Raw genomic sequence first — 27827 nt, 5'->3', positions numbered from 1 at the left:
GTAAATATGGGTAGCAGTGTGAGACATAGTCAAGCCAGTCTCTATGCAGAAAATAACAGTATGGCGCCCCCACGCTGTTTTGCGGTGTGTAGCCGGCATATGGCAGGCATGGTAAGAGCAGACTTCAAAATAAAAGCTATGTTCCGGTGAATCACATTTATTCAACAAGTAGGTATGTCAGTAAGTCTGTAGATAAATAAATGATTTAATAAATATATGAATTAATTATACATAAATATAGGCTATAGAAAACGAAAATGGATAAATAAATCAAAACGGATGGGCTCATATGAGATATAAAATTAAAAACAATACCAACCGCCTGAAAACTGCATTTCGGACAAAAAATTAGGACTCCAAATGTGTTAATACTCATTACGTACGTAATATACATTCGACGTTATGTATTCAATAATAGTTGACTGAGCGGATGCTTTTCTCTACAAGTCATGTTTCTCTCCGGAAAATAAATCCGTTGCACCAGTTGGTGTTGCATTAAACCGGTGCTGTAGGTACAACTGATTGTTTTGTTCATAATTTTTTTGATATGTAACTAATGCAAGCGTAGTGAGATAGAAAGTTGTATCACACACATTGTTAAGGTATTAACTAGATTATATATATCATAACGTTAGCAGTTTTAGTTAGCCTTAGGTAAACTAACGTTAACGTTACCTCCAATAAAGCTCGTGAACACAATTGTTAGCTAGCTTTCTGTATTTAAAGTTGTAGCTAGCTATGTTAATGACTTCGAGTAACAGTGACATGTGGCTAAGAACTTACTTTACCTCACTGCAAAGATTAATTTGAAACAAGGAGATAATAAACATTATAATGTATATTATGTACATAGTGCCGTTGAGGAACTGTAAGGTCAGCAAGCAATTCTGTTAGTCAGTTAGCGTTAGCTATTATTTATAACGGTATTACGGACTATCACATATGTTAATGTTTTCTGCTTTGACACAGGGTCATGACAGACTCCATTCAGTATACACAGTCTTTAAGTAATGAATTGATGTCAGGTATACATTGTTAGGCACACAAGACATAATGACACAACACATGACGTGCAATGCTATTGATCAACTGCAAGGTCCGCAAATAATTCGGCTCAGGCTGTTAGCTATTTTTTTATGGTAACGTTACCGGTTCTGATAATATTTACCAATGCCATAAAGTATACTTGCAGCTGATTAATGCAATTCTCATTGTCTTTACTGCCTACTTTTGTAGAACACAGACTTTTGTGAATCATTATTGTCTTCTGATATATTTTATTAAACATACTAATATTTCACCAAGCAGTTTTAGATGTAATATTTTATTAAAATCAGGTTAGTTAGGTGAGAAGTGACTCCTTCCTGTGCCACGAATGGAGATTGACAGTCTTTGCAGTAGACTTATGTACTAATGTAAAGCTGCATTTTCTCTGCTCTTAAGCTATTAGCATCAGTTGAATTTCTGGCTGACAGACATAATGGATGAAGAACCAGAGAGAGCCAAGCGCTGGGAAGGGGGCTATGAGAGGACATGGTAAGACCTTTAACATATGGAAACTTCCACTTGAGATATGTGTTGTCATTTGATGCAACATTGCGGAACGTATGTATTCTCCTACAGGGAGGTGCTGAAGGAGGACGAATCTGGCTCACTGAAAGCCACAGTGGAAGAGATTCTGTTCCAGTCCAAAAGGAAAAGGTGTGTGTGTGTGTGTGTGTGTGTGTGTGTGTGTGTGTGCGCGCAAGTTTGAAATCCATTTTGCTTCACGTGCTCCTTTTTCTGATATCAATGTATGCAACACTGTATTGTCTGTTATACCAACCTTATCTGCTGCTTTGTTTACCTCATAGGGTGATCGAGAGCCATGGACAAGTGAGGCTTGGAATGGTGTGTGAGTTCTGCCTCCTTTTTGCAGAGCCTTGTGCTTCATTTATCTATATGGTTCTAAACCCCATGGTGTCTAAGATCTCATGCCAACATGGTGGAAAATTTTACAGAGGATTCTAATTTTTCAAAGACCAACATTATGCAACTTTTTGTCATCACTGTATATAACATTATTGTTTTGATATATTTGACATCTTCATCATTAGACAAAAAGTGGAAGCATTTTTATCTCTGTTTCACAGTATAACTGTTAATATAACATACAAGTCATAAATGGCACGGTAGCTTGTAACACGGCAAAAACAACCCAATTTCAAGGTAATGTTGCTGATTGGAATGCTTACAAGAAATGAGCTAAGAGCTTTAGCAGTTTAGTGTTATACTGGTCTGTTTGCAGTGCAGTGCACAGGAATGGTTTTGGTTAGGGTTAGGGAACACTGTACTAGGGACCACTTTGGACACACCAGCATTAGTTAAGTGCCATATAAAGATTAGTATATTTTGATGTCAGGAAAATAAAATATCATGTTAAGATCATAAAGATGTTAAAAAATGTCACATTCTGTAGATGCGTCACCTCCAAGTGGTGATTGACTGTTCACGAACTATGGAAGACCAGGACTTGAAACCAAACCGCCTCACTTCGACTTTGAAGGTAAATTCTGTTGCAGAGCCATCACGCTGTACATCAGCAGCAGCTATGTAGTATTATTAGCTGTAAAGCGCCTTCTCCTTTTTTCCTTCTCTCCTCAGCTGATGGAAACTTTCGTTGATGAGTATTTCGACCAAAACCCCATCAGTCAGGTATTTGTATACAATCATGTCTTTTCATGTTTTACACTGAACACTACTGAGACTTAACTTTTCAGGTTCGGGTGAGTTTATTTGAGAAGAAGTTATTTTCCTGTATGAAGATGCCGTTAATAAGTGTAGGTCTGCACCATCCTGTTGCAAGTACACAGGAATAGGGTTGTGTATTGGCAAAAATCTAGGGTTATGATACATATCACGATACAGAGGTGATGATTCGATATATTGTGTTATATTGCAGTGTTTCAAGCAAGGCGATAAATATAATTTTTTTTTTTTTCAAAAGAATCTAATTTATGGATTTCATGGACTCAAGATTCCGCCTTCAGTCACCTGTGTTTGCTAACAAGACACTCCAGAGTCTGGCCAGGCTTTTACGCTCGCAACATCTTGTTGTTTCGGTGGAGTGGAATAGTCAAACGGCCATGTGACTGCTGGTAACTAGCGGTAGGAGGGTTAAATACAACACACAAAATAACCACTGCCAGAAATGTTTGCATTTCAACTACTGATTAAATATCAGTATAGTACTTTTGAGAATCAATACAGTATTGCAAAACATAATATTGCGATATTTTAACGTATCGATATTTTCTTACACTACTACACAGGAATAGAAGGGTTCCCGACCCTGTTGCTGCACTGCCAAATGCTTTTGTCCTGGGTGCAGGCTGAATGTTAAATAATCCATGGATGAATCAGTAGTTAAAAAAAAATCATCAGTTGTTGCTGTAGTTTGATTGAATACCATTTTACAGGTTCTTATGGTATTGTATCCCTTGTCATTGAGGGGAACTAAATAAAGCAGCAACACAACAAATGTTGAAGCACATTTGTTTAAGCACCACAACACTGCTCCTTTCAGTCTCCATTTAGATGCTACATACTGTGTTCTATTCTACTTTTTCAGACTTCATGATATCGATTCCATTTTCCAACAATATAACTGTATTGTATCAACAATGCACCGAATCATTTTTGACTGAACTAATTTGGTGGCTCTCAGACACATTTGTTGCAGCCCTGAAAATGATATGAAGTTCATGCATTATATCTGAATCATTTGCTGTCCGTTTCAAAACTTTCACTTTCAAAAGCTTATGGTTAATACACTACTATGAGACCCTTACTGTGCCCCACTAACAAGCGTCCGTCATTTTACGGGTGATAACTTGTAGAAAGCTTCTGTGACAGTGTTGCGGGATAGCATTCTGTCATTAGTGCTGTTAGTGAATGTTGGCGATTTCAGTGGACAACTCACAACTGCACTTTTCCTGTGCGGCCTTCAATTATATGCCTGCTTTCCGAATGTGGCACTCTGTCATCAACACTTTGAGCATCCCTGATTTAAATAAACTACAAATCACTCTTATCTCATGTTATCAACCATGTTAAGTGATGCATATTGTAAGGGTGTATAAGGAAAGTCTTACAACCATCATTCACAACAAGACAGAGATTCGAGCAGCTGGTCATCCATTGATAAGCTCTTCAACAAGCAGACATATGAAACATAAGATTGGGTTTGTCTGGGGTGTGTTGGTCAGATAACAAAGACATTGAGCAGGAATGGTGCTGTACATTTTTTTGTCAATGGGAAGTTTAAACATAGCTGTGGACTGGACCTTCAACAAGCTGTCAGTAGCCTAACAGCATGTTTTGTGTGTGTTCAGCTGGGCATTATCATCACGAAGAATAAAAGGGCGGAGAAGCTGACTGACCTGGCAGGTGAGGATCACATAAACTGACAATGTTAGACTCGACCCATCAGTTTAACGCCTCAATGAGTTTCATCATGAGCTCCTTGTACAGAACAGTGAAAATGTTTTTGCTTTATCTTTTTAACAAACAAGGGCATGTTATCAGTGTTGGGATTTCTCATTTAAACCAGTTGTCCCTACTTCAGAAAAAATATCACATCACTGTTAATGATGCTGCAAATAAAGCATGTATGACCGTCATTTAAACAGCACCCAACATCACTGCATCTAGAAAAAGCTACTCTCCATTCAGTGTCCAGTCTGTTGAGTTACCCTATGTAGTTTTCATGAGATGTGATGTGTTGTTTTGTTTCACCACCAGGAAATCCAAAGAAGCACACTGCTGCTCTGAAGAAAGCAGTGGACACTGTGTGTGTAGGAGAGCCATCTTTGTACAACTCTCTTAACCTGGCCATACAGACCCTCAAGTAGGTTGTGCAGTGTTTGTGTTCTAGATAGGTTTGTGTAATATCACTGAATGTCACTTAGCTGGTGTCTGTCTCTGTATGAAGGCACATGCCTGGACACACGAGTCGGGAGATTCTGATCATACTCAGCAGCCTCACAACATGTGACCCAGCCAACATCTGTGACCTGATTAAGGTAAAGTCACACCTTAAAGACTTAGCTAGGGCTATACAGTTTACAAGTTGGGTTTCCATCCAAATGTTGTGCAAATTTTAACCACATTTTTAGAAAATTGGCAAAAGAAAATGCAAATTTATCCACATTTCCATCCACTACTGTCTTATGCTGTTATTGGGAGTTCATCAAGATAAGCAGTAGGTGGTGCTAATTCTCCAGTCAGAAGTTTGCAGAAGAAGAGGGTACAATGAGATGACGTAATAAGAGCAAAAGAGCCAAGAGACAAACACACGAAAATTATGGATGTATAATAATGGGGAGTACACAGGACAATGGAAAAAGAGAGTTTTTAATAACTAATAGTACAGCTCTGTGTTTGTGGAAGAGTTCTGGTAACAGCCCTGTGTACTTAAGCGTGTTAAAAGTCTTCCAGAGATGATGGAGAGAGCTTACCATGGCCTATACAATGATGGTACAGCATGACTGTATGTCGTCCTCAGTTCACTGAATCTGTTTCCATTGCACAAAGTCACATTTATCAATACACCAAAGTTTCCACTTCCCCCAAACTTTTTCTTGTGATGTTTAGAGATTTCTTTTTAATTTTCGGCATTTCATGTGTCATTTATAACAATATAAATACTGTCATGTGCCTCCTCTGTCAGACCCTGAAGTCTCTGAAGGTGCGGGTATCTGTGATCGGCCTGTCAGCAGAGGTCAGGGTGTGTACAGTATTGACCAGGGAGACGGGCGGCTTGTACCATGTTATCCTGGATGAGAGTCACTTCAAAGAGCTGCTGATGCTGCATGTCAAACCACCTCCAGCCAGTTCCTCGTCCGAATGCTCTTTAATACGCATGGGTCAGTATTCAGACACTGTATTTAAGACACTTTGTTTAAGAATCAGCTCCTCTTCTGTTTCTAAAGTGAACATAAAACACATCAGAGCTATGAGATACCAAGTGTTGAAGGGATAGTACAAATTTTGAAAAGGGGGATTTTTTGGGGTACTTAACAATAGTCAGTGTATTACATACAGTAGATGTCACTCAACACACCCAGTTTAGCTGACACAGAAACTAAGCATTGTACTGCTGTGGATGAGGTCAGCAGCAAAATGTATTTTAGCTACCTAAAGAAGTCCTACCTAAAAAAATTAATAGTAGCTCAAGTGTATGCTATATTGAGAGTTCTCACTGCTTGACCTTGCCGTCAGAAGGGCCTTTCCAATGTGGATGCTGTTAACAGCTTCAGGTTCACATCTATGCTCTCATTAAAGCCACCAGACTCCATTGACAAAAAAAGTAATTTTAGCTTGCTGAACATGGGAGCGCTGGTCTAAAGCTGCCTCAATGAGGTAAACCCTGTTTCCACCAAACACTTTCAGTATGGTGCCTTTGGAACCAAAAGTAATCTTTCAGACATGGTTCCTAGACCCGAGGTCCATTTAGCGTTTCCACCGCAAACAGTAGTCTTAAATGTGGGCGGAGCTGTTGTCACTCACTGCTCAGTCCAGCACTCATTGTATTTCCTCATTACTGGTGACACAGATGGACCACAGAACGAGGTTACAATTTCAAAATAAAAAATAGAACAGGCTGCAGTGAGAGTCTCTCTCCATAGAATATTTAAAAATAGCGGCTTTGTGCATTTAGTTCGTCTCAGTCTAGCGCAGAGGTTAAGTGTTGCCGAAGCCCCAAGGATAAACGCTCCGCTACACTTTTTTTTTCTCCAAGTAAGGAGTAGAATATATGCAGTTCATATAATCTGGTTGAAATAAGAAAAAAAATTCAAACGTTTGAGGATTCACTCATTACTAAAAGTGTATGTCATCCAAAAGAAACAATAAAAACTGATGGAATGGTTAAAGTTGTCATGTTGAAATTTAAGGTTTGTTGATGGATTCACATTGTTAGCTTATGCATTGGTAACATTACAAGTAAATGTTCAGCCTTTAAAGTTGCGGGCAGGCGGCCCAGTGAATTAAGTTACTTGTCTCTCACAACATCATTTCATTTTATAATCATATTTTACTAATATATGTAAGACTTGCCACGGTATGAACAGTGGTCAGACAAGTTTCAAAACCAGCTACATCTCAACCCTGAGCAAGATGACCGTCCTCTATTGGCCAATCAACGGACAGCGGTATTCACAGCTCCACCTTTAAGTACCAGATCTGTGTGCTGGGTACCTCAACAGAGGGGGGAAAAATGGGGACAGAACGGAACGGTTCCATTGGTACCATCAACAACTTTTCACAGTGGAAACAGAAAAAATGTGTACCGAACTGACCTGAACCGTACCGGACTGCTTGGTGGATACGGGGCTGTGGTTAGTTTGTGTTATTGTGTGACTTTGGTGAAATCCAAACCAAATCTTTTAAATGCCAAAATAACACAGTAGTACAAAAAAAACTCATGGTAGCAGTAGACCAGCAGCTCCACTGTTTAGCAATGTTAAATTACCATTTGTTTTAATGGAGTCTGGCTTTGAAGAGAGCATTATAACAGTTCCCTGTCAGGGTAACTGAAGCTGATTTTTTTTTTTTTTAGGTGGCTAAAATACATTTTGTTGCTGACCTCTCCACAGCAGTACATTGTTAGCTTCCGTGGCAGAACTCCTGCCTGCTTCTCCAAACTGGGGGCATGCTGACTGCCATCTACTGTATATGCCTCATACAGCCCCACTACAAAAGATCCAAACTATCTCCTGAAACACAGAAACGTAACAGCACTTGTAAACTGGCTGTAAGTCTGGGCATTCTGCTGCCATCACAGATTTAGGTCTTTGTCTTAAAACATTAACAATATTAACATGGGGGAGACATGACCGATACAGCTGGAATTCTGGTTGCTTACTTGTGACTTTAGTAGGCATAAAGATATCACTGTGAGGGCAACATGATGCATTTACCAATTCATTTTAATTTGCAGGGATCCACATATAACAATATTTTTCTCATTGTCAACAATTATCATGTGTTCCATTACTACCATGAACACACACTATAATTCAATTCAACTCAATTTTATTTATAAATATAAATATCACAAATCACAATTTGCCTCAGAGGGCTTTACAGCATACGACATCCCTCTGTCCTTTGGACCCTCAGAGCGGATAAGGCAAAACTCCCCAAAAAAACCCTTTAACAGGGAAAAAAAAGAGAGCAACTGAGGAGGGATCCCTCTTCCAGGATGGACAGACATGCAATAGATGTCATACAGAACAGATCAGCATAATACATTTGCAGTAATCCTTATGAAAAAATGACATGTAAAGAGAGACAGAGAGAAACTGAGAGAGACAGAGTCAGAGAGAGATTAGTTTATATGCTGCCACAAATACTCACTAAAGCATCAAATGTGGATTAATTGGCTGTTGAAAATAGTCCCCAACAAATGCATGTATGAGTAACATTTGTTAAAAACCTAACATGTCTATCTGTTGTAGGAAATTACTGAAACCCATTTGCCATTTTGAATGCCCCATTTTCCCATTAGACAAAAAAAAACCCAATAAAATATTTCTTTTTGTTTCCATAAAATGCATCCATTCTTGATTCTCATCAAAATATTATAATTATTTAAGCATGTACTGAATCTCTGTCTCACACCCTCTTGTTTGCTCAGGTTTTCCTCAGCACACCGTCGCCTCTCTGACTGACCAGGATGCCAAGCCGTCATTCAGCATGTCGTAAGTTGAAAACGGTGTGATTTAAACTTCGTGGTCAGCACTGTGAGAAGCCACTTGGTGCTAAAGTGTCTCTTTGCAATATGCTCCTCTTCCCAGTCATCTGGACAGCAGCAGTGGTGGTGGTCTGACTCTGGGAGGATACTTCTGTCCGCAGTGCCATGCCAAGTACACAGAGCTTCCTGTGGAGTGTAAAGTCTGTGGTATGTGTGATGGGACGAATCAGTCTGTGTGTCATTGTAAGATTAGAGGAAACCTTGATTCGTTTTCTCCCTGTGGCATCAAAAAAGTAATTCTCCTTACTTATTTTAAAGTACTGTGTTTTCAAAACAATTGAAGCACCACAGCTGTGACGTGTGTGTTTGTTTGTTTGTTTGTTTGTTTGTTTGTGTGTGTGTGTGTGTGTGTGTGTGTGTGTGTGTGTGTGTGTGTGGTGTATTGTCTCCAAGGTTTGACTCTGGTGTCAGCTCCCCACCTCGCCAGATCCTTCCACCACCTCTTCCCTCTCCAAGCCTTTATAGAGAGTCCTGTGGAGGAGCTCCAAAAAGAGAGGTAGTTCTGACACACTCACAAACTCACACAGTCACACACAGATACTGTGCCGCCTCATATCTAAACCTGTCTTGATTTGGTTTCAGGTTCTGTCAAGCTTGTCAAGGGGAATTGAAAGATAAAAGTGTAAGTACAGTAGCTGGATGTGTGTCTGCATCTGGAGAGGCCTTTCAGCTGGTACTTTTACCCTTTAAAGGGGCGCTCCCCATATTTTACCATTTTAGAAATTCATGCACTAGTGTTACAGATATTTCCAACCAGAGGTACATGTATCCCAGGTCGTACTTCTGTTATCAAGGGGAAGGGGGTAAGCTCAGATCATTTCAAAAATTAGAACTTAGAAAATATACCCAGTTTTTACACATATTTGTTTTTTGGAGGAAAATAATCACACAAATGGGGGGGGGGGACTACTACAGCCACCGGCCAACTAGCATGTAGGTTCTGAGCCTGCATGAGAGGAAATGACTTCATACAAGCAGATGGCGATAGTCTGCATTTGTCATTCCAATAAGGAAACCAAAAGACTGACAGAAAAGATTCCAGACGCGAGTTAGCACATTAATAACACAACAAAATAATGAAAGAATAAAGGCTATTTACAGTGCGCTGACGACCTGATATAACACTTTCGTTTCAACCTCACACCCTCTTAACTTTAAACGTTTGTTTACTTAGCAGCCACTAGTGCCAACAATGCAGGACATGCTGCAAAAAATTAGAGCGACAGGCGCACACTGATGGTTGACATTGACCAATGGCTGACTGTTGGCTTTGTGTGTCTGGGTGCTTATACTTTGGCCACCCTGGTCTTTTTCATTTTTATTGTCACAATTACTGTCAATCTTCCAGGTAAAAAAGGCCACATTACAAACTTGAGGTGAGGAGTTTATTTGACATTTACCAGGCAGAGGAGAGATGCTGTGGAGTTGCATTATAGGAACTGCAGGAATCAGTGTCTTTGGGGCTGTCTCAGCCTCCACTGCTTCAATTTTCAATTTTAATATGTGGAGCTGCTGGGTGGTTGAGAAAAAATTTTTTGTATATACTCTGCTCAAAAAAATTAAGGGAACACTTCTCAAACAACTCAAACATCAGATCTTGATAAACTAATTATTCAAGTTGAAAATCTTTATTGATGTACATTGTATAGCTTGTTGAGAACAAAATGACAACAACAGTCAGTGGACCCAAAATCATCAACCCACTGAGAGCTGGATTCAGAATCGCATTAAAAATAAAAGTAAGAAATTGGAATCACAGGCTGTTCCAACCGGTTTGAATTTTATCACAGCAACTCATAATGTGACTCAGCAGTGTGTATGGCCCCTGCGTGCCTGTATGTACTTACAGCAATGTCTGGGCATGCTCCTGATGAGTCGATGGATGGGGTGGGGATGGGGATCTCCTCCCAGACCTGGATCAGGCATCAGCGAGCTCTTGTTCCTCCTCACAAAAAGGAGCAGATACTGGTCCTGCTGCTCAGTGGATACCCTTCAATGGTTCTGTCCAGCTCTCCTTTTGTAAAAGCACTGCACCTGTCTCCACTTTCATTTGCATCACAGCAGATAAAACTGATTCACAATCACTTGTGCTTCCTCAATGGACACATTGATATCCCTGAAGTTTAACTGACTTGGTGTTGTACTGTTACCGATAAGTGTTCCCTTAATTTTTTTTAACAGTATATATTAGAATTTGTAAAATGTGTACCATTATTAAAAGAAAACATGAGTTATGAGGCAAAACACAATTTTTTTTATTTTAAGTGGGGTTCAAATTAAACTATGAGGCATCTCAAAATAGCCCCACCATTGAACAAAACATAACAAAAACAAATACTGACGTGGTCCCTGTTCAAAAGTTTACATACCCTTAGTTCTTAATATTGTGTATTGCCCCCTTTAGCATCAATGAAAGCTTGTAGTCTTTTGTGATAGTTGTGGATGAGGCACTTTATTTTCTCAGATGAGAAAAGCTGCCCATTTTTATTAGCAAAAAGCCTCCAGGTCCTGTGAATTCTTGGGCTATCTTGCATGAACTGAACGTTTGAGATCTCCCTAAAGGGGCTCAATGATATTGTGGTCAGAGACTGTGATGGCCACTGCAGAACCTTCACTTTTTTCTGCTGTAGCAAATGGCGGGTCGACTTGGCCTTGTGTTTTTGATCATTGTCATGTTCGAAAGTCGAAGTGCGTCCCATGCGCAGCTTCCAGGCTGATGAAAGCAAATTGTCCTGCAGTATTTATAAATAACATACTGCATTTTTCTTGCCATCAATTTTGACCAAATTCCCAGTGCCGCTGTAGTCCACACACCCCCAAAACATCAGAGATCCACCTCCATGCTTCACAGTGGGATGGTGTACTTTTTACCATAGGCCTTGTTGACTCCTCTCCAAACATAGCATTTATGGTTGTAACCATGAAGTTCAATTTTGGTCTCATCACTCCAAATTACTTTTTTCCACAAGTTTTGAGGCTTGTCTAGGTGCTGTTTGGCATATTGTAAGCAGGCTGTTATGTGGCATTGGCGCATTAATGGCTTTCTTCTGGCAACTCAACCATGCAGCCCATTTTTCTTCAAGTGCCTCCTTATTGTGCATCTTGAAACAGCCACACCACTTTTTTGTAGAGAAGCCCATATGTCAGCTGAAGTTATTTATGGGTTTTTCTTTGCATCTCTAACAATTTTCCTGGCAGTTGTGGCGGAAATTTTTGTTGGTCTACTGGACGATGGCTTTTTTAAAAAAAATTTGTATCCTTTTCCTGGTTTATAGAGTTCAACTACCTTCTCTCACAGGTCCTTCTCTTGACAGTTCTGCTGCTTTCCCCATGACTCAGTATCCAGCAAAGTCAGTGCAGAGGTCTGTCAAGAGCCCAGAGACTCACTGACTTTTTATACACAGACACTAATTACAAGCAAAGAGGTCACAGGTGTGGACAGTCACCCTCAATAGCCATTTAAACCTGCATGTGTCAACTTGGTGTACATTATCACCCTAAAACTTCAAGGGTATGTAAACTTTTGATCAGGGCCATTTGGATGGTTCCACTTGTCATAATTTAAAGAGAGCAAACACAATTGTGTGATAATAAATAGCTTTGCTTGACCGCACCCTGAAAGAAAGTAAAGTTTTTGCATGATCAATCATATTATCTGAAAAATGGACAATATTCAATATTTCACAAATTCTGCCAAGGTATGTAAACTTATGAGCACAACTGTGTGTGTGTGTATATACACATATATATAGATATAGATATATACCGTGTAAAAAATGTGTTAGTCATTTATTCATTGTAACTTCCGTCCTTCTATCCATCTTTATTAATCTGCTCTCTCTCCCTCTCACTCTCACTAGATATTCACCTGTCCATCATGTAGAAATGCATTCTGTATGGAGTGTGATCTCTTCATCCATGACTCACTGCACTGCTGCCCCTGCTGTATTCACAATCTGAGCACCTCCTGAAGCTGAGTGACTAACTGTCAGACAGAGACTGAAATACTCATTGGTCATCTGCCCTTACTGGCTCATCATATCTGTCCTGTCAGTGCTGTCTGCCTCTGATAGCGTGGATATGATGCACACAGTCAATCTGTGGACCACCCAAATGGTTATATTCCAAAGGTGTTGAAGACTGGCACAAAAATGGACAATTCTGGTCAACCCATATCGTTTAAAGGTGGAAGCGGTGCTTAATATTTGACAGAAATGGTCTGTGTGCATTGTTTATATAGTTTTGTACTACAGTTGTGTGTGACATGACAGTTACAATAAAATAGAATTTCTTTTGTACTTATTAAAATGCTTTAACCAGTCAGACATTTTGTTGCATAGTTTCAAAGCAGGCCATTATCCAATTACCCAGATTTCCCATTATCAGGTCCCAAGTCTTGTATTTTCTATGCTAAATTTAGGGTTAGAAGCAGGGCTGTAGCCAGTAGGGGATTTGATGTGGGAGGAGGGGGGATGCCCCCCCCCGTTAGCTATTATCAAAATGCATCCCCCTTTCCCTCTCCATCCCTTGGGTCTAGACTCAGATGCTGTCTTATCCATCTGCCCTGTTATAAATGAACAAATAGCCTGTTGGCTGTAGCTTTCATCAAGAAAGCGGGGAGTCTCTGGTATTTTTATGGAAACTTGTAGTTAAGCTCCCTCATGTTTCACAAGTTTACATTTTACAGTTAAAAATGCATACATTGCAGATATTTGATAAGTTGATTCTTTGATGACTCATATTTAAATTGGACTATTTTTCTACCAAATATAAGAAATAATCACAATTCCCCCATCAGAATGTTATTCCTGGCACTGAGTTAAAAAATAATGAGGATGCATTGAGATGTTTAACCCTTGACCTTAGTATTTTTTAAACAGATTTTAATTGTATCATTTTCAGGGGATAACAGGAGTGGTGGGTGATTTTTTTTAGCAGAATTAAATTGACATTGAAGAAGTTAAAGAGGAACTTAACCCATTTTCAGAATTCATACCCAGTATTCTTATGGTCTCAGACAGTGCAAAAAATATCAGTAAACATGAACACATGTCTCCCAATCCAAAAACTAGAGTACTAAGACTTGTTGCGGGTATAAAGACTGAACCTGCTCCACAGACTGTGAATGGTGAACAATGCTCTAGATGACAATGGGCGCAGCCAGGGGAATGTTCTGAGTATATGAGAACATTTTCGGTTCCTCAACTGAGAACACTATAACAGAATGAATCTCAGGTGGGTATAAAAAGAAAGGAACATTGTATGAAGTCTCCCTTCATTGTCTATGGAGCAGCTCCAGACTTTATAGCCTACATAATGAAATCACAAGTTTGAGACTTAGGCCTACGTCTCTGGTTTCTGGCTTTAAGAAGTAATGAGCTCATGTTCACAAGTATTTACTGGACTTTTTTTAGGCCACAGAAATGATATTGCAATTCTTATTTAAGGTGGAGTTTCCCTTTAACTCCATAAGATGGCAGTAATGTAAGGACACGATTGTGAGCTGCCGTGAAACTGGAAGAGGAACAAGAACTTGTCATTTCCGCCTCTTTTCTAACATCTGTTGGCGGGAAGCTGCGGTAATAACATAACTCACAATGTCCCGCATTTTGAACAGTATCGTGGCGGTATGTCCTGACCTGGGCATCGGGAATAATGGAAACCTGCCCTGGCATCCTGTTAGACTCAAGTAAGTCACGTTAATGGCGGTCTTTGTTAATGTGGAAATGATAAAACCTTGAAATAAAGGCTTCAGCACGCTGGTCTGTTGAGCTCGAGACGAGTGTTTACACAACGAAGAGAACGAGACTGAAGCTGGCGTGCAGCAGTGACCTATGAATGCATTAACTTTATCAAATTTGAATTTTATGTTTTGTTTTGTTTTTTATAGCAACGAATTCAAACATTTCCGAAAGATGACATCGACGCCGTCTGAGAAAGGTAACTAAAGTTCACCTTGTTTTGGGATTAATTTATATCATAGTGGTACCCTAATGTTACTAGCTGTAACATGATGTTCCCTCTCCTTTGTAAAAAGAGCACCTCAATGTAATTAAAAACATAATTTAAGAGCGAGAGAATAGAAAATATTAACACGCTAAAAAATACTAAGACAGGTAGGGTTAATTCAGGTGAGGAAAATGGCATAGCTTAAGATTTTGATTGTTCCGATCATAAGGTTATAAAAATGTTTTCGCCAAGATATTGCAGAAATATTTGCTGGAAACATGAATTTGATGCACTTCTACAACAAAATCAGAAAAAAATGTTAAGATTATGTTTACATTTATGGCTATTTTTATTTTGTCCCACCTACCCAAACTGTGGTTGGGTGGGTGGGACAGCATGGTTTTGGGTGAGTGGGACAGTACCAAAAGGCACTCTTAACGAATAAAAATGATCAATCCTGCCATAGGGAATCATTATATATGTTCCAGATTAATAGTTCCTAACCTTCTTGTGTGTGCAGACCCGAAAACTACCACACAATTGTTGATAGAGCACCTCAGTTTTACTGCTAGCCCGACTACCTAGCTAGCAAAACAGCTAGCATAAACAGCAAGTGTACCCAGCCTACTAGGGATGCATGATAACAGATTTTATATATATATATATGTATATACACACACATACACACCAGCCAATACAAACTGCATGCATGCACACACAAACACACACACACACACAACTCCTGCCAATACAATGCAACACAGTTATCAGATAATATGTGTACTAGATGCAGACGTAAAGGCTTTTCAAAGTAACAACAGCAGGGAACATTTGTTCATCAAGTGTCAACCTATACAAAGTTTAGACTTGATTTCTTTCCAAACTAAGCCCCCAAGCTTCCATCTCACAAGCGAGGAGCATTTCAATTATGTGGCAAGCAAGACCAGCAGCAGAAAAGGGAAAAAACCAAGCCCACCAGCAAAAGGTCAAAAAGCAAAGAAGAAGGTACCCAAAGTGTCATGTGCTGTCTGTAAGCTGGAATATGGGCACAAAGAGGGTCCAAAGAGAGCTGATGACTGGATCAGATGTGGCGGGTGCAAGCATTAGTTCCATGAGTCCTGCGGAGAGGACAGTGGGATAATTGAAAGTTCAGACACCTTCACCTGCAGGGATTGCCTGTACTCAGACTGATTTGTTTTTGTTTGTTGGCATTTGTTTTCACAGAGTAACGGGTTAAATGAAATTTTGACCTGAAAAAATGTTGTACTTCTGTTACATTGTTGTTTTCAGACATATGTTTTTATAATTTACCATGTTCTATGAAATTTTGACCTGAATTCGGATACATGTATCCATGAATTTGTGTTTTTAGGCATGTTCAATAAAGGTAACAGGCTAAATCAGTGATCAGATGTGTTGTCCCACTCACCCAAATCTCACACACAAAAACGAATTTTAGTCAGTTCACAAAAAAGGGTATGTCATTCATCCATGGAACATAATCAGATCTTCTTTCCTCCTCAAATGGATAGGTACCATCTTCAGCATTACAGAAATGTATCATATGTTGGGTTATTTTTTGAAATCCATAGCCAGAAATCTCACACAATGCAGAAAACCGAAAACTGTCTCACTCACCCTGAACTTACCCTATAAAACACAAGAATTAAAGTAATGATGCACAATGTTGGATTTTTTGGCTATATGCCATATGCCGATATATTTAAAACAACTTATTTTGCTGACAACTAATACAGATATGGAAATATCCACTTTTTAACCCCCGTAATTTAAGTGATCATCAAGTCTCCTCTCTAGTGGAATTAACATCATATTATGCATGCATACTCTTAGTGTGATGGCCCACCAGCAGATGGAGACATGAAATAGAATGCTTTTCAGTGAATGTAATTTTTATTCATTGTGCAAAATGAAAAGCATGTTTGCCAATTCTGGCAGTTAATTTTAAAGCCAATTTCAGCCAGTACCAAGCAGATAATATCGTGCATCCCTAAATACAAGTTAGAGTGCAGTGTAAGAAATGATTAGATATTAGATTTAAAAAAGGCAGCCGCAAAAAGAAAAGTTAGATTTAAAAGAACTTAGAGTTGCAGCAGACCTGCAGTTTTATGGGAGTTTTTTCCCAGATATGTGGTGTATAAATACTAAATGCTACTTCTCCATGTTACGTCTTCACTTTGAGGACACAAAGCAGACTTGTCCCTGAAGACTTGAGAGGTCTGGATGGCTCATACTGTAGCAGAAGGTCAGAAATGTATTTTGGCCCTAAACCAATCAGTGCTTTCTAAACCAACAATAGTATTTTGACGTTGGTTCTCTGAGAGACAGGGCAGCAGTAGCTCAGTCCATAGGGACTTGGCTTGGGAACCAGAGGGTCGCCAACTCAAGTCTCCATACAATCCAAGTATAGAGTGTGGACTGGTAGCTGGAGAAGTGCCAGCTAGCCTCTGGGCAATGCCGAGGTGCCCTTGAGCAAGGCAACCACTTGAGGTGCCCTTGAGACAAGGCAACCGCTTGGGGTGCCTGTCCATTACAGTCCTCTCATTCTGACATCTCTCCATTTAATACATGTATAGTTACTGTTTGTTCATTTCAGGCCTGTGTGTATATGACAACAGGGTGAAACAAATTGAATTTCCCCTCTGGGATTATTTAAGTATATCTTCTTTTTCAGACAGGAAGCCAGTGTAAAAACCTCAGACCTGGAGTGATATGATTCACTTTCTCGGTGGTATTGAGGGTTTGAGCAGCAGCATTCTGAATCAGTTGCAGCTGTTAGATTCAGGTTTTTTTTACAGTAGTTTTCTACTGAAGATAGATGCATTCCTCACTCTGACACAGATCTTTGCACTCACTAAAACTATAAACACCAGCTCACCCACTGCTCTTTGCCCTTTGAAACTCATTAACAGAAATGGAGCAGGGCCCAGTTGGGCCCGCATAGAGGGCTTTGTATGTACCCATGTCTACTATTTTATTTTGTACGTGCTAGGCCTTGCAATCGGCTTCACTGTTGGTAGCCACTGGAGGGGAAGGCAGCGCAAGAGACCATGTCCTCCTGGAGTGTGCCCTAAGACACACTGGGGGATTGCAGCTGGCTGTTCAGAGACAGTCTACAACAGTTGCTGCTGTTGTACTGTCTGATTGCAGTGGACATATTTGAGCACCTGAAGCACTCCGTTTTGCACAAGGGTGTCATGATCTAGTGGCTGAATGAGCTGCCCAGCATATTCTGCCACAGCTCCTCGTATCGAGGATGAGAGGAGTTATCTTGGATGGCTTTGATTGTTCATTCCCCTCTCCGCACTGCCTTCAGACTGTCCAGCTCCTGACCACAGAGCTGGCTTACTTTACTAACTTGTTGAGTCTGCTGGCCTCACCAGCTTAATGCCACTACCCCAACAGGGCACTGGCTACTACAGACCTTTAAAAGGTCTGCAGCAGCCTTGTGCACACACCAAAAGATATGAGTCTTCTCAGGAAGAACAGACTGTTCTGTCCCCTCCTGACAGGGGGTGCTGGTATTTTGAGTCCATTCCAGCTTATTATGGATTTAAACCCTAGGGTACTTGTAGGAGTTCAGCCTCTCCACTTCCTCCCTGTGGATGGTAACTGGGACATGGGGCCTCCTGTTTTTCTGGTAGTCCACGACCAGCTCTTTGGTCTTGATATTGAGCTTCAGGTGATTTTTAGTGCACCATGTGACAAAGCATTCTGTAGCCCCTTTCCCACCAAAAAAACCAAAAGCAAAAATACACTAACACCCACTAACATCTGTTTTTGTATGTAATGGAAAGCCTGCGATTGGTATTCACATCTGGGTCAGGTGACTCTGCAGTAGTCACAGGTATTTTACTGACTCCACTCCGGCGCCAATTGGCAGTGATGGAAACCCAACATGAACATGTTAATTTTAGCCCTTTAAACGGGAGATGCATTGACGCACCACCACAAAACACCACCTGTCTCCGCCAAAGCAACCGTCAAGCATCATGCCAAATTAGTCTGTTCTGAGCTTGAAAGACAGACTGAATACGTAAGAGATGTATAAAAAGAGGTGACCACTGTAACAGTTTTCACTGGCCTCTATGTTGCTTTCTACTGTTTACTAAGCTGTTTTCCAGCTTATCAGTGATGTTGAATGTGACACTAAACAAAAACAAATGCATGCTTGTTGACAGCAGAGCTGTATACATGGCTTTAGTCTACTGGCAATGGGAAAGAAGTCTGTAGTCTATTTAACCATGTTGTTGTTGTTGTTGTTGTTGTTTTAAAAAAACAAAACAAAACACATACTCGTGCTAATTTTGTGGAAAGGGGGTATATGAGTCCTCTCTACTCCTGTGCTGATGCATCCAACAATGGAGGAGTCTTCTGACTGAAACACTGACCAATCAGAGCCGACTGGCCTTCTCGAAAGGAGGATATTAAGGAGACAGGCACTAAAACAGACTATGTGACAGAGGGTGATTACAGGTACTGCAGCATTAGACAAAATTATGTATTTATTTAACATAAAGGCATGTACACATCTTCTAGTAGACTTGCACAATAAGCGCATGAACCTGAAAATGATGTTAATATGTCACCTATAAAGATATAAACAGGTGCTTAAATTATGTTCGTCACGGTCAAGGCCCTTTCAGAGACAGCTTTACGAAGTGGCAATCTGATTAGGTTGAACTGAGGGACATTTGTGTAAAACATACAACAATGCACAAGTTTCACCTGAGTGCTATCAAATTAACATAAAGGGTACAGCACAAACAAGTTGAATACAGAGAGGTTTAATGCACATCTTTTTCCACCACTATAACACTGTTACTGTATTGCACTTAGACATAAGGTCTGTTTGATACATGGGAAACAATGTGAATGGACCAGTTTTAAGTTGTTGAAGAGATTCTTCTCACATCAGATCAGTCTGTAATACAGACTGTAAGAGAACTAAGATCAGTCTGGGACTTTACCAGCAGTGAAGGAGTGTTTGCTACTAATTAATTCAAACGTTGCTGTTCTACAGGCAAGCAGAATGTGGTGATCATGGGTAGGAAAACGTGGTTTTCCATCCCAGAGAAGAACAGACCTCTAAACAACAGGATCAACATCATCCTTAGCAGGGAGCTCAAGTATGTGGCACACACAGTTAATACTTTGAATTACCCAATAATGAAATCATTTTCTGAAATGTAGTAAAATTTACACTTAACCAGATTGAAAATTGAATTAATTTTAATTTTTACAAAAATGTTATACCTCTCAGGGCTTTTTTTTTTTTTTTTTAAAAAACACTGATGATGTAATAATTTTGACAGATGTAAAACGTATGCCCCCAGAAATGTAAACGTAAAATGTATAACACTGTTGGTGTCATGTTAGTCAGGCAGACATCCATAAACTAAAATCCCTGTCAGTGGGAAATAAACCGGCCCATATTCATGCGGATTGGTCGTGCAAAGATCGCTGATTAGACCAGAGTTTCTCTTAGATAAGATGCCATCAGAAGATGACAAAAGCTGCAGAAAATAGCTAATGTTACACAAGTGAGTAATGAAGGCAAAATTTTCAATTCAGTCTCAATGCAATGTTCGTATTCAGTCAACAGTAATTCTTATTGACAGAAATGTCTCCTTTGCTTAGCCTGATCTTATGACATTTCTGCCTTCAAAAAGGATTTCAAGTTGAATTTGTAATTAAGGAAAAAAGTCCACTTTAATTCTAAAGTACATTAAAAAGTATAAAATTTTGACTGTTACTCAGTTGCACCCCCATGGATTATGTTGGGAGTTATCTAATAATGGATTTTCTACTTTTAAAGGTTCTGTGTGTAGGATTTCGGGGAATGAATGGCCAGAAATGGAATGTAATATAATAAGTATATTTTCTATAGTAGCTCAGAACGGACAAACCTAACATTGGCCATAAATAAGTCATTCAGGTTGTCATTTATTGTGTAAAAGCAATATGAAAATATGTTGTTTGTGTGATGCAGGGCCCAAAGGTGTTGTTCACTTGTAACAGTGACCTAATACATTGTTACTTCTCCTCCAGAGTGCCCCCTGCAGGGGCACACCTGGCACCAGACTTCAGTTCGGCTCTCAGGCTGGTCGACTCGGAACTGGCAGAACAGGCTGACCAGGTCTGGGTTATAGGGGGCAGCTCTGTCTACAAGGTAGGAATGAATAAAGGAACTTTATTTCTACAGCACCTTTTGTGCACAGAATTCAGCACAAAGTGCTTTACAATTCAGCAGCAAAAACACACAAGTTTAAAATCATACAAACATATAGAAATCATTAGATAAAAAAAGAAAATCAGAAAAGATTAAAACGGTCAGCTGGTAGTTGTAGGCTATATAAAAAAAACTTTTTGAGTTGTCATTTAAAACTGTCCACTGATTCGGCAAATCTAATATACTAGTCCATACCCGGGGATGTGTTATGTATGGAGGAATAAGAAATCAAAAACAGTATATTAGAGGAGATGCACAATCAGAGCACTGTAAATGCACTGTGTAATAAATATCAATGTAAGACAAACAATGCACACTGTATTTAGAAACATGCTTTATGGCAAAATACATGGAGCATAGTTTTGGCTGACGGCACGGAGGCACGCGCATGCGCAGGCACACAGGTACACAGGTTTCAATCCGCACGTGTTGGAGATGAAGGCTTCCCAGCCAAACTGTGGTCCCATCGCAGGTGTTTTCGAAATGGTCCCCGCGCATGCGCAGCTTGCGCTGCTAATGGTGCTCACAGTATGAATGGGTAGTGGACAAAAACGTGAATATAAACAGTAGAAATGTGGGCAAAATGCAAAAATGGTATTGTGGCTGTCTGCACATGACCAAGATGAAAGTCTATGTGCAAGTTCACAGAAGTAGGTCAAAGCAGTGAGGAGGAGAACGGATGATGACAGAATGAAGGACGGAGGGACAGAGGTTTCTCCATTTAATAGTAGGATAAAGGCAGAGTGTCCATATTTTGAGGAATTCTCTGCAGTTTTGCAGTTGCCAGTAAATTGAGTGTTGCGGTAGTCAAGACAAGAAACAAAAGCTCAAACAAGCTTCTCAGCATCTTGCTGGTTCATTAGAGGTCTTGCCTTCACTATGTCACGCAAATGATAAATTGCACTTTTGGTCCTGGTTTATATTTTAGAGGCCAACCAGGAGGATATCGGTCTTAATTTATTTTAAGGAAATTGCTCACGATCTCATTAATAGTAGCTACACAGTCAGATTGGACAGAATATTTGGATCATCTGGCCTCACGGGCACATACAGCTGTGTGTTGTCAGCATAGCTGCGAAATTCACACCATGCTCACAGATTATGGATCCCTATGGCTGTCCACTGACCACAATCTTTTTGGATTTTTTTATGTCTGTAATATCTCACACATGTTGTCACAATTGTTTAGTCTTAAATTTTCTGTTTTTCTCATTATTTTTGGAGTCTTGGTGGAAAACTGCTATAGAAATTGGCGATTTTCAAAAAATCAGTGAAAAGTAGGCTTGAGTATCTGATTACTAATTAACAATGGAAAATACTATCTAAATAGTTGTGCAGTGTTTAATTTTACTGTCATACTGGTAGAACTTATCAATGATGGTCTTGGAACAACTTCAGGATCTGCTGAAATTACACACACTTGTGCACACACACAGCAGTATTTTTTCTGTAATTATGTTTTGGTTGCTTTTGGCTGTCTAGGAGATGATGGAGAGCCTGGGGACCAGGAGACTGTTTATCACACGAATCCTGAAGCAGTTTGAGTGTGACACTTTCCTTCCTGAAATCAGTCCAGACAAATATCATCTGCTGCCAGAGTAAGATCAGCAAACACATTCAGCACATTGTTGTGGATAATTCAGGTTTATTCCAACTTTAGACTTATTTATCTTTTTTGGCAGTAATTTCTTTCAGTTCTGATCATCTTGTTCTAACCAAGGTAATTGCTGAGATCTTAAAGAAAGCTGACATCAGGTAGTTCAAGCAACTTGAGCAGTTACATTGCGCATGAAAGAGTTAACTCGATTTGACCGACTTGCCTTCATGACCCAGGTCAATAGGTGGGTCGGACAGGGGTTGATTTCTATTTGAATGATGTGCACAGTCATGACGCCATTGTCACAGGTCGCTGCAGCCCATAAACAAACAATACAATGGTAGCAGAAATGTTTTCAGCCAACATTATAGCTGCAACAGGGATTAATGTAGGCTGGCTTGGTTTGAACTGACAAAAGAAGGGTCTAAGATGGGCTAGATCACCACAATCAGACCCAGGTCGTTGGTGTGAAAGAGATATATTTGGCTGTCTAACTGAAAGTGACGCACCTTAAAGCACACAAATAATCCCTCAATATACAGGAAAACTGTGTACAACCAAAGCAAGTGCACTAGGTCAAATTTCATTTACTGTGAGTAGTTAAGTAAGTAGTAAATGAACTGATCTCCAAAAGGCATGAAGTTAATGATGGAACATGCTTTTCAATATTTTAAGCAAGATAATGCTACTATTTTGTATAATTTTAGGGTGAAAAAAAGAATTGAGCACCATACAAAAGTTTTGGCACCCCAGGACATTTGAGCCCTCACACAATTTGATCAGGGCCTCAGACCTTATTTAGCTTGTTAGGACTATAGCTTGTGCACAGTCATCGTAAGTAAAGGCCAAGCAGATTTTAAAGCTTTATAAATACTCTCTACTCTGACTCCTGAAACCTTGTCCCAACAATCAGCAAGCATAGGCTCCTCTAAACTAAAATAATCAATGCCCACGAAGCAGGAGAAGGCTATAAAAAGATAGCAAAGTGTTTTCAGGTAGCTTCCTCAGTTCTTAATGTAATTAAGAAATGGCAGTTAACAGGAACTGTAGAGGTCAAGTTGAGGTCTGGAGGACCAAGAAAACTTTCTGTAGGATTGCCAGAAAGGCAAATCAGAACCCCAATTTGACTGCAAAAGACCTGCAGGAAAATTTATCAGACTCTGGAGTAGTGGTGCACTGTTCTACTGCACGCCACACCTGTACAAACATATCTGTCATGGAAGAATCATCAGAAGAAAACCTTTCCTGTGTCCTCACCCCAAAATTCAGCGTCAGAAGTTTGCAAAGAAACATCTAAACAAGCCTGATGCCTTTTGGAGACAAGTCCTGTGGACTGATGAAGTTAAAATAGAACTTTTGGACACAATGAGCAATGGTATGTTTGGAAAAAAGAGGGTGCAGAATTTCATGAAAAGTCCAGCTGTTAAACATGGGGGTGGATTGATCATGCTTTGGGCTTGTGCTGCAGCCAGTGGCACAGGGAACATTTCACAGGTAGAGGGAAGAATGGATTCAGTTAAATTCCAGCAAATTCTGGAAGCAAACATCACAGCATCTGTAAACAAGCTGAAGATGAAGAGAGGATGGCTTCAACAACAGGACATGACCCTATACACACCTCATAATCCACAATAAACTACTTCAAGAGGCACAACTGAAGGTTTTGCCGAGGCCCTCACAGTCCCCTGACCTAAAGATCAAATCTGTGGATAGACCTCAAAAGAGCAGTGCAGAGCTAGAAGCCTTTTGCAGGAAGCAAGGATAGAAAAACTCTTAACTGGCTACAAAAAGCATTTAGCAGCTGTGATACTTGCTACTAAGTACTGACCATGCAGGGTGCCCAGACTTTTGGTTTAGGCCTTTTTGTTTATTGTTATTTTGAAACTAGGAATGATTAAATATTAAAATGTAATCTTCCTTAAAATATTGAAGAAATGTGTCCTCTTTAACTTCATTCCTTTTGGAAATCAGTTCATCAACTACTTACTTAACTTCTCACAGAAAAAAAAAATAAACATGGATTCCCAGACTTTTGCATGCCACTGTATGTGTATTCCAGATGAAACAAACTTTAAGGCTTGTTTCTCCTACAGGTTTCCAGGAGTGCCCCAAGAGCTGCAGGAGGAGAATGGTATCCAGTACAGATTTGAAGTGTATGAAAGCATCGAGCAATGAACAGAAATTATAAATAAAACCAAAACAATGTAAATCCTAAAAAGCACCTGTACTGTATTGATTAAAAAAAGGGTTTATCCTTAACATGATCATATATATTGTCTGGCATTTTACAATAAATCCAGCTGAACAGGTCAGTCTCTGTCTTAGCAGCTCTTCAGGGTGCGAAGCTTTCTGTCATATTTTCTGAAACTGTCACTATATCCCAAAAGTAGAACATGAGACAAGTAATCTGTGAAAAAATTATGTTCCTCTGGTTCCTCATAGGGCTACTAATGGCACTGGAAAGAATCCACTCCACCTGAGCGGAAACAACCAATCAGAGCCCATGTGGAGCCTCTCTCGTGCTCACACTGCACTGCGCCCCCCTCCCTCACAGTCAAGCTCAGTACTGTCAGTATCATCAGCTTAAGGAGGAGCTTTGCGAACTCAATGAAAAACAACCACCAGCAATGAAAAACTGCCCAAAGACAAATAAACAGAAGACGACTGACGAAGAAAACCAAGCTAAACAGAAGGAGGTAAACCAAGCCCTATCTGGCATTAGTTTTGAGTCCTTTCAGGTCCTGTAGCTCTCTCCTCCTTGGAAAAATTGCTCCAATGTTTACTCTTACTTTACCTTGGGCTCAGATTAACTCTTACTTTTTAGCTTGCTTTTCATCATTGGTCTTCTTCAGTTTACTTGTCTTTGCTGTAAACATGCATGCATGCATGTATATGAGCAGTGATTGACATGCATCACAGACTTCACCTGGCCCTGACTGGTTTATTTGCACAGGATCCTTGCAAATGTCATTAGGAGCACTGGGAGGAGCCAGAGGAACCTGATTTTTTTTTTCATAGAGTAGCCTGCCTGTCTCATGCACTACTGTCGGGATATAGTAACAGTTTCACCACTTATGACAAAAAAGTTGGGTACCTGGGTCTGGGGTACCGCTACGCCCCATGAATGCTCGATCAGATTGAAGTCTGGGGGATCTTTGAGGCTAGGGTGACGCCTTGAGCCCTTTGGGTGAGGTGAGGCGTACTTGTTCTGCAGTGGTGTGTGGGTGAGTGGAGTGTGTCAAGTTGCATCCCCAGGAATACCAGGACCAAAGGTTACCCAGCCAAGCATTGCATTGTAATAAGATGATCAGTGTTTTTCACATCACTTCTCAGTGGTTTTAATGTCTTGGCTGATCAGTGTTCTACCTAAGGACCCAGGGTCACAGGAGGCACACTGAGTCTGTGTTTTTCGTCTTAAATTATCACACCTCTTAAAATAAATCCAACCTTAACAAGGATGTGGACCGCTCACAGGATGTGGAGAACAACTCCGCCCCTTCGTGCAGCTGATGTGCCAAATGCTAGACAGGAAGGAAATGGTGACAGCCAGACAGGTAACTCCAGTGGAAAGGGGCAAAGGAGGAAATGTGTCTTTTCATTTTGTCCCGTGTTGCGAATGTTCACAGTGAATAGAATGCATTGGAATAAATGTGCAAGGTTTCTGAGTGTAACAGGTTTTTTTTTCAGATGACAGATTTAAAAAACGGATCCTTAAAAAAACTGGGGAAAAGTGGATGCTTACTGTGTGAAAGCACCTTAGAGATTTTGGATAACACATACACATTGATTTGTTTTAGTCATACCTGGCCAGAGCTGAGTGCAATGTCAAAAGCACTATAATGCATCAAGTTAAAACCCCTTCTCTATAAAAGCAGAGTAAACAGGAAATCACAAACTGGAATAAATGAATCAGTGAGGAAAAAATATACACCAGAACACCAGAACGCTTCATACTGACTAATAACTCGGACAGACATCATCATTTTGAAATTTCCACACACTGGAGAAGGTCATTGGATTGAATTAGCCTTTTAAAAAAACATTTCCCTCATTACCCGATTCAAAAATGACCTAATCTAAATCCTTGTTAATCAACCATACATCCAAGTGACTTATTCTCTGAGCCTCTCTCCATCATTGACTTCTGAATATGGTAAATTGTCCATGAAGTAAGTGAAGCTGTCTGTTGTGCAATCTTCACTAAAATACATCAATCTGCAGCCTTGAACTTTCCGGTGACGTCGTAGGCACTATTGTCATTCCACACATCAACAGTCTGAATACCTGAAGGTGAAAAGAAATGAGTCTTACCTGCGCAAGTACTTAACCAAAGACCAGTGTCTGCTCTGTGGCTGCTCACAATAGGATGTGCTGTCATTTGCTGCGTGCTTCCTGCTTCTCGGCTCCCATAGGCTCGCCTTTCACTCTCATCTGACATATATTAGTCTTCACTCCCTGCTTTTATCAGTCACTCCCCTGCGCAGATGCTCTTTCCACTGGTTTCCCCTCAGCGTGTACGGTGATGGTGCCCTGTCAACTGGAAGGGACTTGAAGCTTTCACACTAAAGAATGAGAGACAGTCAGGTAAGTTTATGCACATACCAACAATAATCTGTAGTGTTGTTCTTTCAGAAATGGGTAGTTACAGTTTGTTGCTGCATTGTATGTACCATAAATTTCCCTAATATTATGTGTATTGGTAAAGTAAGCCTTGTTTGTTAATAATCACAGTAGAAATATTAGTATTTAGAGAAATCAGACCCCTCAACACTCAAGCAGAGATGATATAATTCACATAGAATTATCAAGTGTTATTTGTTAGTGTATTTTCTGCATCATATGACGTTAACAGTATCATGCCGTGAAACAGGAGTATCAGTGTGGAGACTTATGATGTAAAAATATCATCTGGTTTATCTAGTAGCCATAAATTGACATTAAGTATATGCTGGAAGAGAGGTAGCAGAAGATGAAATGTGTCCTTGAGTTCTTTCTGTGCTGTCCAGTAAAACATTCTTCATTCCGTTTGAGTCATATTTTGAACTGTGCTTCTGTGATGAATTGACAGCAGATTCCAGTGCTACCTGTAACCACTTGACTATATCCATAAGTAGCTCTTAACACATTCATGAATACACGTACATACAGATAGAGCACCAGTATGTTACACAGATTGTCATAATAACGATAATATCTTAGACTCTACTGTGGAAGCATGGAATAAAAAAACA

At 40.0% G+C, this 27827-nt stretch overlaps 2 protein-coding genes across 5 annotated transcripts; both read left to right on the top strand.

Annotated features, from left to right (window-relative positions):
• The first annotated feature begins 478 nt into the window (after positions 1-478).
• Positions 479-13111, top strand: gtf2h2 (general transcription factor IIH, polypeptide 2). Of its 4 annotated transcripts, none has more exons than XM_049579912.1 (15): positions 479-508; positions 1444-1536; positions 1624-1701; positions 1854-1890; positions 2459-2545; positions 2644-2694; positions 4374-4428; positions 4783-4888; positions 4973-5063; positions 5711-5906; positions 8681-8744; positions 8841-8944; positions 9191-9293; positions 9380-9419; positions 12658-13111. In XM_049579912.1, exons 2-15 carry the CDS (start codon positions 1481-1483, stop codon positions 12766-12768), a joined length of 1179 nt encoding a protein of 392 aa, XP_049435869.1. In that variant the 5' UTR covers positions 479-508; positions 1444-1480; the 3' UTR covers positions 12769-13111. The 4 variants fall into 4 exon arrangements, with proteins under 4 accessions (XP_049435869.1, XP_049435868.1, XP_049435870.1 ...); XM_049579911.1 differs by having other exon boundaries at positions 481-512; XM_049579913.1 differs by lacking the exon at positions 479-508 and adding an exon at positions 520-602.
• Positions 13112-14276: 1165 nt separating this feature from the next.
• On the top strand, positions 14277-24870 carry dhfr (dihydrofolate reductase). The gene is made up of 6 exons (XM_049579926.1): positions 14277-14486; positions 14688-14737; positions 19791-19896; positions 20819-20939; positions 22482-22597; positions 24690-24870. The coding sequence occupies exons 1-6, from the start codon at positions 14395-14397 to the stop codon at positions 24769-24771; spliced, it is 567 nt and encodes a 188-aa protein (XP_049435883.1). The 5' UTR covers positions 14277-14394; the 3' UTR covers positions 24772-24870.
• The last annotated feature ends 2957 nt before the right edge of the window (positions 24871-27827 follow it).

The sequence above is a fragment of the Epinephelus fuscoguttatus genome, linkage group LG6, assembly GCF_011397635.1.
Source record: "Epinephelus fuscoguttatus linkage group LG6, E.fuscoguttatus.final_Chr_v1".
NCBI lineage: Eukaryota > Metazoa > Chordata > Actinopteri > Perciformes > Serranidae > Epinephelus > Epinephelus fuscoguttatus.
Note: the sequence above shows the minus strand (reverse complement) of the source record. Positions and strands in the feature narration are given on the sequence as shown.

Coding starts and splice junctions, on each gene's coding strand:
- gtf2h2 (XM_049579912.1), top strand. CDS start 1,481: ATGGATGAAGAACCAGAGAGAGCCAAGCGCTGGGAAGGGGGCTATGAG. Junction 4,889..4,972: donor CTGGCCATACAGACCCTCAA/GTAGGTTGTGCA, acceptor CTCTGTATGAAG/GCACATGCCTGGACACACGA. Junction 5,064..5,710: donor ACATCTGTGACCTGATTAAG/GTAAAGTCACAC, acceptor CTCCTCTGTCAG/ACCCTGAAGTCTCTGAAGGT.
- dhfr (XM_049579926.1), top strand. CDS start 14,395: ATGTCCCGCATTTTGAACAGTATCGTGGCGGTATGTCCTGACCTGGGC. Junction 14,487..14,687: donor TGGCATCCTGTTAGACTCAA/GTAAGTCACGTT, acceptor TGTTTTTTATAG/CAACGAATTCAAACATTTCC. Junction 22,598..24,689: donor AAATATCATCTGCTGCCAGA/GTAAGATCAGCA, acceptor TTTCTCCTACAG/GTTTCCAGGAGTGCCCCAAG.